Consider the following 13643-nt stretch of genomic DNA (forward strand, 5'->3'; position numbering starts at 1 on the left):
CATAAATGGACATTCATTAAAATGAGCTTAAGTTATAAAACGACGCAGGAAAAAATTAATTTTTATCTTCTCGAAAAATTCCGAACAATTTAAGAGTTCAGAACGAAAGGGTTCCTTCAGGATGGTGTGATACATATATACATACATGCATAATACCTCCAAAAGACAATACATAAAAAGTGCATGGACCAATTTAATTATGTGTAAAATGCTTGTTGCTGAAGGTTATGCCACGCATATACGAACCGCACGTTGCATAAGAACAGATGTGTAATATAGTATGCATGTTATGTAAATACCACTTTTCCCATTCTTGCAAAAAAAAAAAAAAAAAAAAAGAAGAAAATGAGAAGGAAAAAATATAAGTGGAAAAATGGACCAAGGAAAAATTAAAATATGAGCACAATTATTATTTATAATTATTAAGGAGAATATATAATAAAAATATGTGTTTATGGGGGAAGGGCGTTCTCAAGTTCTGGAGAGGAAGATTCATTTTATTTTTGAAAGTACTGTTCTGATATCAAGAATCTTATTACAGTGTAAATGTGTACAATGAAACCATTATGAGTGACGATGCAGTAAATATATAATAATTGGAGAAATATTTTTCACAGAGCGAGGAATGCATAAAATAGTATATTGTGTACAAAAGAAATGGATGCCCGTTACCATGCACATAAGAGGTGGACGTTGACTTACTGCATAATGCACATGTATATAATGTGCAGAACGTGTAATGACACCATCGCAAATCCCCTTAATTAATATATGCAGCATATACTGCTTTATTTATTTTAAGGGGAATAGTGTAGCATATGGAGTGTAAGAAAGTGAAGTGTCTATGAATATTAGGTAAGAATATTGAAGAATGGTGCTTTAGGTGCCATTTCAGGTAGGCCCACTTTTGTAATAATGAGGCAGAATGTGATAAATATATGTAGTACACATTCATGCTATCATTTATTACATAAGGATAGGAATGGAGGAAGAATATGTAGCACATAATCGCGAAAATGTGTGCACACTATCAAAATATGGTACCAAGATAGAATTGTACATAGAAGTATAAAAACATTTCTTCCTTAAAAAATTTGTAGAAAGATATTTTTTAATATTCTCATGTAGCTTAATATAAAATTACGTTTATTCTTAATGCATTATATGATCCGATAACATTATGTACTGTATATTTTTCATAGTAAAAATTTTCGAACACATTCTTTTATTCGTTTATATTTCTGTTATTTCAATATTTCCTATAATAAATTATTCTGAAATAGCAGAAATATATGTATAGAAAAAATTTGTAATAAGACATTTGTTCACACGCATCAGAATGTAAGGTGCAAAATTTGGAGACCGACCTACACCTAAACCAGGAATAAAATTCTTTTGAATTGTTCTTTAAGTTATAAATTAAATTATTTTAGGAAAAAGGAAAGTCACATATACGAGAAAAAAAAAAAATAAAATAAATAAAACGTGGGTTTTTTATATAACGATGGTCGGAATAGTTATATTCTTTTTAATTTGGCATATATGTACGCAAAAAAAAAAAAAGGGGGCGGAAGAAAAAAAATTTTCGGCGCCCAATATATAGAAACAAAGGGACACCACAGTATGGTTTTTACATATCACACTTTTCGTAAAATATACAAAATATTCTTATTGAATGTTATATGATTTTATATTATGATAACAGAAAATATTATCGGGGAATATATATATATATATATTTTTTGGAATGATAAAAATATGATTTAGAATTTACATTTGTATTACATATGCTTTAGAACAGCCTCCTTTTTTTTTTTTCACGCATTGTTATATAATGAAGAAAGTGTGGCATAATTATAAGTTACTTTTTTTTTTTTTTTTTTTTTTTTTGATATATAATATATTTAATTGTATTCAGTCTTATTAATTTAATTCTTGGCAAATATACTTCTTTACTATTTACGGAAAAATATATGTTTAAGAGAAAGGGGGGGAAAAAAAAACAGTTAAACTTATATACTTTAATTTTTATTTTATTTTATTTTATTTTATTTTTTTCATCTGCTGTGAAAAAATATTATATTTAGAAAAAAGAAAAGAGAACCATTCTACTGGTAGACACTTATTTTTCGTATATTATAATAAATATTGTCCTTAGAATAAAAGAGAAATAAATAACCGCCGACCTAATATAATTTTTTTGTATTATTTCTTTCCATACTTTATTATTTCTTCTTTTTAAAAAAAATTGTACCCTTTTTGTTTTAATTGACTTCCGGACTCTCATATATTATTTCATTTTTTATTCCTTCACATATAACTTTTTTTTTAATTTGTACTGTAGTTTTTTGTTCTCTAATTTATTACTGAATAAAAAATTTTTCTTTTTTCACTTACATTATTTTTATATATATAAAAAATCAATAAACCAACATGGCACATACAAATGAAATAATCATCAACGGCGCATCATCAAGGTCGATGCAATCGCAATGTGGTAGTTACCAAATTGTAGGAGCTGGGGAAGAAAGAAAAATGGATGAAAAGAAAAGTACACAACGATCGTCCTTTTTCACTAAAAGAACTGCTATGTTGTTTTTTGTTCTTGCTTGCATCTTTTTAAAGGTGAGTCATTATACACAAAATGAAAGATAAAGAACATTCATATAAATGATAACGGGATGTGGACGTTATAAGTATTCTATAAACCGTTAACGTCCACATATAATGCCCTTTTGCATTGCTCCATTAACAACTCCCAATTCCCTTAAAACATCTAAACACTGAACCAGATATCCGACTCCTACAAAATCGAACCTTAAACCTATACCCCTAAAACTTTAGTCTAACACCCCCACAACGTTACTCCTAAACCCGGAATCTGATTTCTAGAACCCCTAAAACATTACTCCTAAAACTGGAATCTGATTTCTAGAACCCCTAAAACCTTACTACTAAACCCGGAATATGATTTCTGACACCCCTAAAACCTTAAACTATAAACCCGGAACCTCCCCTTCCCTTTCCTTTCCAAACAGCTGATTTTTCCCTTATTCATTTATTTTATCAACCAATATGATTCCTTTATCTGATGCATTTCATTCCCTTTCCTTTTTAGCACCAGGATGATTTTTCAAGACAGGGTGTGAATGCTCCATTACAAGTAGATAATATTGTTGGTAGAAATTTAGCTAGCAAGGAAACAGAAGAAGCAACTCCGCCAGGAAAAAATGAATCACTTAAAACATTATTTGGAAAGAAGGGCAAAAAAGAAGAGGAAAAAAAAAAAAGTAAGAAGGCAAGTGGAAGTGAATGTAAGGAGCCCACTGGTGCTGGTAATGAAGTTGAAAGTGCTGAAGGAAAAAAAGGTGATGCTACTATCATTTTCAGTAAAGACCGAAATACAGAAGATCTGCTATGGAGTGAACATTCAGTTGAAGAAATGTGCAAAGAACTCGCAAAAGAGCAAGCTCGTAAGTATAGGAAGAAACCCACTACTTCTCAAGTAAAAGCAGCGTTGGGCAGGAAATATAATATCATTTTAGAGAAGTTATTAGAGCAGGAGGTTGGAAAGGGAAGGAATACTATAAGAGGAGTTAAAAAATGAGCACAACAAAAAGTCCAAGAGAAAAAAGATTCTAATGAAAAAGGTGCTCAAAAACCAGCACAACAAAAAGTCAAGGGGAAAAAAGACTAGAGATCCCCAGTTCACATTTCAGTGTTTAAGGTTTACGGTTTAAGGTGTACCAAAATAAATTTATCCGTCTGATATTCGAAACCTTAACAAAGTCCCGGAAGGAAAGAATTCAACCCTTATATCATGCGAAATAAAGAAAATTTCCCATTGCAAAAAAATTAAATCATGAATTTTTTTTTTTTTTTTTTTTTTGTTATCAATTTATTATTATTGTAATTTTTATAATCTTCATTACTCTTTCATCCTCTTCCATTATGAAGTCTAATTGTGGACCATTTGTAAAAAGGTTGTGCTTCTTCCACACTTTTTTGCGCGGAAACTGTAATATAGTGTCCGCGTTAAGGGGGGCGCGGGCGCTCGCCCGCGGATGTCCCATACATTTTTTTTACGAGAAGAAGATATAACACCTATTGGGGGCAATTTTTCGCAACGATGGAAACATAATTTAAGGAAAAAAAGAAATAAATAAAGAAAAAAAATTTTAAAAAATAAAAAAAAAAGAATGTGTGTGTTCTTAAAAAAAAAAAGAAGAATGTTTTTTTTTTTTTTTTTTTTCTATAAACAAAAGGGTGTCCTTTCACCCAAAAAAAAAAAAAAAAAAATTTTTTTGCAAACAAAATAAGAATAAAAGTTGGAAGAAAGAATATATATTTTTTTCTTTTTCCTCTTTATGATATCATATTCATTATACATTGAACATATGAGCACATTCAAACAATACAGAAGAAAAACAAAAGAAAAAAAAAAAAAAAAGGACAAAAAAAAAAAATAATAAAAGAAGTTTAAAAAGAATTAAGAAATAACATGAATATTCAAACGCCTTATTATGTCTGTTTATCACATAATTAAAAAAGGACAAAAAGGGGTATGAAACTATAATATTTCTTTTTTCCAAAACATTTTACACTCCAAGCATATATATTTTTTCCCTTATCACGACACTATATGTCAAATATATATATGTGTGTGTGTGTCTGCTCTTTGAAATAAAATTCTGATCTGAACATAACACATTATGAATGAAGGTTTTCATTCATTTCACACCCGTCAAACAAAAGAATTCATTCTCACAGAGTGAAACTTTTAATTTATATCCTTAATCCTAAACCCTAAAACGCGAACCCTAAACTGTGAGTCCTAAACTGTGAACCCTAAACTGTGAACCCTGAACTGTGAACCCTAAACTGTGAACCCTGAACTGTGAACCCTGAACTGTGAACCCTAAACCATGAAACATAACCCCCTAAACCATAAACACGGAACCTAAAATTGGAACACGTTCCATAAGAACCCCTTCCATAAGAACCCCTTCCATAAGAACCTCTTCCTTAGGAACCTGTTCTTCTTCCATAAATTCGCTTCCCATGAACTCTCGAACTAAAAGTTCCAGAAAATCTTTCTGAGTCAATTTTGTGTTCCCTTTTTGACATTCGTCCACCAGTTCAAAATGAATTTTAATAATGGTGCGGCGATTCACGCGACCACCACCAGCAGGATCGCGTGCAGAACGTTTTGTTCTCGCTGGAACAGATGGAGGTTTTCGTTCCTTCACCAATTGATATTCATGTGGACCAGCTTCTTCCACATGATCAAGGAGTTGTTCCTGTACGGATGGACCGGGAATTCTTAAAGGAGCTCTTCTGTAGAGTCTTATCTTACGCAGTTGAGCAAAATACTGCAGAGAAAGAAAAAAAAAAAAGAGAGAGAATATTTTTGCTAAGAAGATTATGGTGTGTAATTTTTTTTCTTCTTCTTTTTCATTTTTTTTTTTTTTCTCTTTTTTATTTTTTTATTTTTTTGTGTTAAAAAAAAAAAGAATCTTTCCCCCAAAACATGTAAACACCAGTCCATAATTGTTGTTCTTACACCTTAAATCCCGCAACCTAAAAATGCGAAATCTTACACATATACACCGTAAAATATTATAAATCCCGCAACCTAAAAATGCCAAATCTTACACATGTACACCGTAAAATATTATAAATCCCGCAACCTAAAAATGCGAAATCCTACAGATATACACCGTAAAATATTAAATCCCGCAACCTAAAAATACGAAATCTTACACATATACACCGTAAAATATTATAAATCCCGCAACCTAAATGCAAAATCTTATACACAAACCGTAAAATATTAAATCCCGCAACCTAAATACGAAGTCTTACACATGTACACCGTAATATATTATAAATCCCGCAACCTAAATGCGAAATCTTACACATATACACCGTAAAATATTATAAATCCCGCAACCTAAAAATGCGAAATCTTACACATGTACACCGTAAAAATATTAAATCCCGCAACCTAAATACGAAATTCTACACATATACACCGTAAAATATTATAAATCCCGCAACCTAAATGCGAAATCTTACACATATACACCGTAAAAATATTAAATCCCGCAAAACTAAATACGAAATCTTACACATATACACCGTAAAATATTATATCCCGCAACCTAAAAATCCGAAATTTTACACATATGCACCCCATACATATTCATTCATTCCCTTTATTTATTTTTATTTTTTTTTTTTCTCTTTCCTTTTCTTTTATTCCTTCTCTTTTATTCCTTTCCTTTCTTATTCCTTATCTTTTATTCCTTTTCTTTTATTCCTTTTCTTTTATTCCTTTTCTTTTATTCCTTCTCTTTTTCTTTCCTTCTCTTTTTCTTTCCTTCTCTTTTTCTTTCCTTCTCTTTTTCTTTTCCTTCTCTTTTCTTCTCTTTCCTTCTCTTTTCCTTCTCTTTTATTCCTTTTCTTTCTCTTTTATTCCTTTTCTTTCTTATTCCTTCCTTTTTCTTTTCTCTTTATTCCTTTTTTTGTTTATTCCTTTTCATTCCTTTTATTTTCCTTTTCCTTTTCTTTTTATTGCTTACCTTCCAGATTAAGTAGGAAAAAATAGAAATAGCAACTGTAGCAGGAGCCAAAGCAACAAAAGGGATAAGCCGATCCCAAGTTTTTGTAGGGTTCGTGGTGGGGGTAGGAGCAACTGGTTTGGGTGGTGGAGCCGGTTGGGCTGGTTGAGGAGGAGGAGGTGGGGGTGGAGGTCCAGGAGGTTGGAGAACAGCTTTCGCAGCTTTATCAATATTATCAACTGCCTGTATAACGGGGGTAGCTACATTGGAAGCAGTCCTAAGGACGGTCAAAGGAACTGCGGTCGTCCATGTAACTGGATTCGCGATAGACAAAATTTTTGCTTGCGCGTTCTCAATAATTTCTGACCCATAATTCCACACTTTTTGAGTAGTAGAAACAACACTATTCTTTATATTAGAAGCAGCCGCAGAAACGGCTCTGACTGGTGCTCCTAAAACAGAATCAGCAAAACCACCAACATAACCCCATCCCCACCACGAATCACCACTACTATGTGAAGTTGAAGAAGCGGAACTTGAACTTGAACCTGAACTTGAACCTGAAAAGTGAATGAAATAAAGAGATGTTCAAATTTATGATTTAAAAATTTTTTTTTTTTTTTTCTTTTTTTCTTTTTTTCTTTTTTTTCTTTTTTTCCTTTTTTTCCTTTTTTTCCTTTTTTTCCTTTTTTTCCTTTTTTTCCTTTTTTTCCTTTTTTTCCTTTTTTTCCTTTTTTTCCTTTTTTGGTTGTCGGGTTGTCGTGTGTAGTTTCCGGTTTCACCGCCACTGCCATCCGGTTAGTATATAGTATCCGGTCCCTGTTTGCGAGGAGTTTTTCCTATCCCCCCCTAAAGCAGCTAAAGCTAACCCCGGAACCTAAATCATGACCCATAGAACCTTATTTCTACACCCATAGAAACTTACTCCTATACCTCTAAAACCTTATTCCAACACCCCGAATCTGAATTATAACAGCCCTAAGACCTTTACTCCTATACACTGAACCCGGAACCCAAAAACCGATATCTTACTCCTATACACTGAACCCGGAACCCGGAACCCGATCTCTTACTCCTATACACTGAACCCTAAACCAGGAACCCGGAATCTTACTCCTATATACTGAAACCTAAACCCTGAGCCCTAAACCCGAAACCCGGAACCCGGAATCTTACTCCTATATACTGAACCCGAAACCCGGAACCCTGAACCCTATACACTTGAAACATTCCCCCCTCCTTCCCATACACTTTCATTCCGCCCCGCTTTTTTCCTTAAACATGAATAATAATTTGGTGTGGGGCAATAAAAATAATATACATATATATATATGTTTTCGCCCCTATATATTTGTTTTCCCCTATAGTTGTAAAAAATATTATAAAAATTATTTTTGTTATTCATACCTGTTTGTAATGCTGGGCCCGGTGCCATAGTTATAGCTATACGAAGATTAATGTAGATGTTTTTATAAAAGAAAAAGGTGCCATTTTCTTTTTTTCTCCACTGTATTTGGTCTTGCCTTTGTGCTGTATTTGGTTCTGCTTTAACTTAACATGTGAAAAATTTTTTTTTTTTTGGTGTGTCGTTCTCTATATATATTTATATTAAAAAGAATGGGCTTATTATAAATTATAGGTTTATTAGAAAGAATAAGTTTAAAAAAAAAAAAAAAAGAAAAAAAGAAAAAAGGAACAGTTCATTCTAAAAAAAAAAAAAAAGAACATCCACCACATTCTAAAAATAAAACAGTTCATTCTAAAAAAAAAAAAAAGAACATCCACCACATTCTAAAAAAAAGAAGAACATCTCCCTACATTTCCAACTATTATACAATTCATTTCCCATTCTAATTAAAGCATTCCACATAAGGAAAAAACATTTCCTTATTTACAAGGAAATTAAAAATAATAATAAAAATATAAATAATAAAAAAATAATAATAAATTAAGGGAAATAGGAAAACAAAAAATTAAAAAGAGAAAATAAGAAATAAAAGAAAAGAGTGAAAAAAAAAGCAAGGAGAGAGAAAAAAAAAATGTGCGCAAACTCTCCTGCATAATACATTTTTTCCATTTGCATTTCATTTCGTTTCTTTTTCTTTTCTTCTGTTCCTTTTTAATTCCTTCCCTTAGGTTTTCCTCCCGTTTTTTCGTCGTCCTTTACGTTTATTTTAATTCCCAAACAAATCATATTCTCCTCTTCTATACAATCACTAGCCTTTTCTTTTTTTGATCCATTTTCATCCACCCATACATACACCTATACATTCTTCTCCCATAGAACATTAATATAAGCTCAAAATCCACAAACATGAAACCTAAATCTATACTATGCGAACATTAAACCTAAACCCTAAACCTGTACTCTACAAAATTTAAACCTAAATCATAAACCCTAAAACCTGAACCCATAAACCCTAAACCTATACTCTACAAACATAACACCTACACCCTAAAACCTGAAGCAATACTCTACAAAGATTAAACCTAAACCCTAAAGCCTAAAACTATACTCTATACAAATTAAACCTAAACCGTTATCCTACATTCACTCTAACACAGAACCCTGATACTACTTTCAACTTAATCCTAAATCCTGATCCAACATTCACCCTGACCCTAAAGCTTGATACTACCTTCAACTTAACCCTAAATCCTGATCCAACATTCACCCTGACCCTAAAGCCTGATACTACTTTCAACTTAACCCTAAACCTTGATCATAATTTCACTTTAACCCTAAACCCTAATCATACATTCACTTTCACCCTAAACCCTGATCCTACTTTGACTTAACCCGGAACCCACCTTAACCTTAACCCGGAACCCATCTTACCCTTAACCCAGAACCCACCTTACCCTTAACCCGGAACCCACTTTACTTTTAACCCGGAACCAACATTTACCCTTAACCCGGAACCCACCTTACCCTTAACCCGGAACCAACTTTTATCCTTAACCCGAAACCCACTTTTATCCTTAACCCAGAACCCACTTTTATCCTTAACCCGGAACCCACTTTTATCCTTAACCCGTAACACAATTTTATCCTTAACCCGGAACCCACCTTATCTTTAACCCGGAACCCACCTTATTCTTAACCCGGACCCTACCTTATGCTTAACGCGGAACCCACTTTAATCCTTAACTCGGAACCCACTTTTACCCTTAACCCGGAACCCACTTTACCCTTAATCGGAAACCCACTTTAATCTTAACCCGAAATCCACTTTTACCCTTAACCCGGAACCTACTTTTATCCTTAACCCGGAACCTACTTTTATCCTTAACCCGGAACCCACTTATACCCTAAATCCTGATCCTACATTAGGCTTAACCCGGAACCCACCTTATGCTTAACCCGTAACCTACTTTACCCTTAACCGCGAACCCACTTTACCCTTAACCCGGAACCTACTTTACCCTTAACCGCGAACCCACTTTACCCTTAACCCGGAACCTACTTTACTTTTAACCCGGAACCCACTTTTATCCTTAACCCGGAACCAAATTTTACCGTTAACCGGGGAAGTTGAACCCAGGCATTTCCGCATATTCCCGTTATTATGTCTACATTTTTCGTGTAAAGTGTATGTGCACTTCGAAAAAGTTGCTTGTGCCAACACCTATGTACACACAATTTTTCCTTGTGCGGGATAAGTGTGTGTTTTTCCTTTATATTTTGCGACCTTTTGCAACTGTAATATATTTCATCATCCACCCTCCTTTTTTTTTTTTTTTCTTTTTTTTTTCTTTTGTTGTGCGCTATCAGCAGACATCATTTATTCGCGCGCTTATCTTCCTGCTTTCCGCAAAAAAAAAAAAAAAAAAAAAAAAGAAGAAAAAATATTTTTCGCCAGCGGAAAAAAGAAAAAAAAAGAAAAAATATTTTTCGCCAGCGGAAAAAAGAAAAAAAAAGAAAAAATATTTTTCGCAAGTGGAAAAAAAAAAAGAATGTGTGTTCTTAAAAAAAAAGAATGTTTTTTTTTTTTTCTAAAAACGAAAGGTGTTCTTTCACACCAAAAAAAAAAAAAAAAAAAAAATTTTTTGCAAACAAAATAAGAATAAAATTTGGAAGAAAGAATATATATTTTTTTCTTTTTTTTCTTTCAAGAAAATATAAAAAGGAAAAAAAAAAAAAAAAAAAAGGACAAAAGGTGTGAAACCAATATCCTTCATCTTAAACAATAAACCCTAAACTGTGAACCCTCAATCCTAAACGCTAAAACCATAAAAACTAAACCGTCAAGCCTAAAACCTAAACCCTGAACCGTGAACCTGAGACCATAAACCCTAAACTGTAAACCCTAAATTGTGAACCCTAAACTTTGAACCCTAAACTGTAAACCCTAAACTGTGAACCCTAAACTGTGAATCCTAAACTGTGAACAGTGAACCCTAAACTGTGAATCCTAAACTGTGAACACTGAACCCTAAACTGTGAATCCTAAACTGTGAACACTGAACCCTAAACTGTGAACACTGAACCCTAAACCATAAACCCGGAACCTAAATTTGGAACACGTTCCATTGGAACCTCTTCAATGGGAACTTGTTCCAAAGGAACACCTTCTATAAGAACTTCTTCCTTAGGAACCTGTTCTTCTTCCATTAATTCGGATCCCATAAACTCTTGAACCAAAAGTTCCATAAAATCCTTTTGGTTCAATTGTGTGTCGCCTTTTTGACATTCGTCCAACACTTCAAAATGAATTTCAATAATCGTTCGACGATTCACGCGATCAGAACGTTTTGTTCTCGTTGGAGCAGAACGAGGTTTTCGTTCCTTCACCAATTGATATTCATGTGGACCAGCTTCTTCCACATGATCAAGGACTTGTTCCTGTAATGATGAACCCGGAATTTCAGCAGGAGATCTTCTGAAACGTGCTCCTCCTTTACCAAGAGGACCAAAATACTACAAAAAAAAAAGAAAAAAAAAAAAAAATGAGAGGATATTTTTGTTAAGAAGATTGTGAAATATTCTTTTTACACATTTATTCTATTTTTTTTTTTTCTTTTAACCATTAAAAAATTTTCTTTTCCTTTTAACCATTAAAAAATTTTTCTTTCCTTTTTAACCATTGAAAAATATTTTATTTTTTCCTTTTAACCATTAAAAAAATTTTTCTTTTCCTTTTAACCATTAAAAATTTTTTTTTCCTATTAACCATTAATTTTGTCCATTAAAAAAAATTTTATTTTTTTTTTTTTTTATCTTACCTTCCAAAGGTAATAAGCCATAGCAGAAAGGCCAATAGAGACAGGAGCCAAAGGAAGGAAAGGGGTAAGGAGATCCGTAAGAAGGATGGGACAAACTGTATTCTCTAATGTTTGTTCCATATGTTCTTTGTTCTCTGGTTCTGTGAACAGTTCTGTAGCTTTATTTCCTACTTTGTCTTTGCCAATGGAGCAATCTCTAAGTTGGTTATAGTCGTCCAATTTGCATTCAAAACAAGAATTAGGAACATTGTTGTCACATGGAGGTGTTGCATTCTCCATAATGCTTTTACTTTTGCTAAAAGCATATTCTATGCCCGAATCTACGCTACAATTAGGATGTACTTTATACTCTTTTTGTATTTTTGCCATTTCTTTTAATTGTTTTGCATATTCTTTAAGAAATAAACAACCCATCGTTTGTCCAAACGATGGGCCCTTAAACTGGCCCTTCTTTTGGTCATTAACGTGGCCATAAATGTGCTGAAGTCCTGAAGCAAAAAGCAAACAAGCTGCTTTATTTGTATGTTTTTCTTTATGGCCTAAAGTATTCCATTTGCTATGGTTGTCGCAGTATTTGTCAACGTTCTTCTGCTTTGTAGGGTCGTTCATATCTTTTAAAAGTTCCGCTAATTCTGTCGCGGCGTCATTGTATATGGCACTCTGATCATTAAAGAAGAAAAGAAAGAAAAAAAAAATATATATGTATATGTATACACATATGTATACACATATGTGTATACATATATATATACATATATATACGTATATATATATAAATATATACATATATACATATATATATATACACATATATAGATATATACACATATATACATATACATACATATACATATATGTACATATACATATACACAGATACATGTATATATGTATATATGTAATTGCCTATCGCCCCTTACCCAAGATGGTGGTGTTCCATTTGGAAGTTTCCCTTCGTTGTTCAGTTTTTGTTTTATAGCACATTGGACTTGAGTACAGAATGATTCTATTTCATTTATTTTGTCTAGTGTTTTGGTCATGTTAGGGGTCGTGGAGTTGGATTTGGAGTTGTCGTTGTCCTTTTCTTCGAGAAGACCTTCCATTTTATCCTTTATTTTTTCTTGTCCAATTCGGCAATTGTCAAAAGTGTTTTTTTCTCTGTTGCAAATGAAACAAGATTTATTGCCTTGATTATTGCATGAAGTTCCTCCATTCATAATGAGAGTATTTTTACTAAAAGCGTGATCTATTGCCTGATCCAATTTTTTATTATCTAAGGGACATTGTTTTTCTGCTTTTGTAATTAATTGATCAGCATAAAGATTAAGTGCTGCGCACATCATAGTTCTTTTAAGTGGTACAACATCCTCGTTGTTTTTGTTTTTGTTCTTAATTTCAGAAATGTGTTTTAAACCTAAAGCAAAAAGCTTACAAGCTTTTTTCTTAGCAGTTATTTCTCCTGGTGTGTCGCCGTTACTTTGGATGTCGTCCTTGCAGTATTGGTCAAAGTCTTTCCATTTCTCATCATCCGTAATATTTTGTAGAAGTTCCTTTAATTCACTCTCAACAACACCCTTTATTTCACTCTGATCATGAAAGAAGAAAAGAAATAAAGAAAAAAAAAAATATATGTATATGTATACACATATGTATACACATATGTGTATACATCTACATATATATATATATACATATATACATATACATATATCTATACATATACATATGTATGTATATATGTATATATATGTCCTTTTTTTTTTTTTTTTTTTCTTTTCTCTTTGTGTTTGTAGTATGTTGGTTGTGGTAGTATGTTGGTTGTGTTAGTATGTTGGTTATGTTAGTATGTTGGTT

General features: G+C 32.5%; 3 protein-coding genes across 3 annotated transcripts in view; 1 reads left to right on the plus strand and 2 right to left on the minus strand.

The window, feature by feature from the left end:
• Positions 1-2481: 2481 nt before the first annotated feature.
• On the plus strand, positions 2482-3607 carry PKNH_1247000 (Plasmodium exported protein, unknown function; the record flags this gene model as incomplete). The annotated part of the gene is made up of 2 exons (XM_039114189.1): positions 2482-2625; positions 3119-3607. The coding sequence occupies 2 exons, from the start codon at positions 2482-2484 to the stop codon at positions 3605-3607; spliced, it is 633 nt and encodes a 210-aa protein (XP_038969837.1).
• Positions 3608-4940: 1333 nt separating this feature from the next.
• PKNH_1247100 (SICAvar, type I (fragment)) lies at positions 4941-7073 on the minus strand (the record flags this gene model as incomplete). The annotated part of the gene is made up of 2 exons (XM_002260481.1): positions 4941-5372; positions 6585-7073. Coding segments are annotated over 2 exons (921 nt in total), but the record flags the coding sequence as incomplete, so codon positions are not given.
• A 3982-nt stretch (positions 7074-11055) lies between these two features.
• The window catches only part of PKNH_1247200 (SICAvar, type I (fragment)), a gene marked incomplete at both ends in the record, with an annotated part of 8275 nt that continues 5687 nt past the window's right edge, over positions 11056-13643 (minus strand). The window contains 3 exons of the mRNA XM_039114190.1: positions 11056-11484; positions 11790-12449; positions 12710-13375. Of these exons, the coding sequence (XP_038969838.1) occupies positions 11056-11484; positions 11790-12449; positions 12710-13375 (1755 nt within the window). The remainder of the gene's footprint in view (positions 11485-11789; positions 12450-12709; positions 13376-13643) is intronic.

The sequence above is a fragment of the Plasmodium knowlesi genome, assembly GCF_000006355.2.
Source record: "Plasmodium knowlesi strain H genome assembly, chromosome: 12".
NCBI classification, from domain to species: Eukaryota; Apicomplexa; class Aconoidasida; order Haemosporida; family Plasmodiidae; genus Plasmodium; species Plasmodium knowlesi.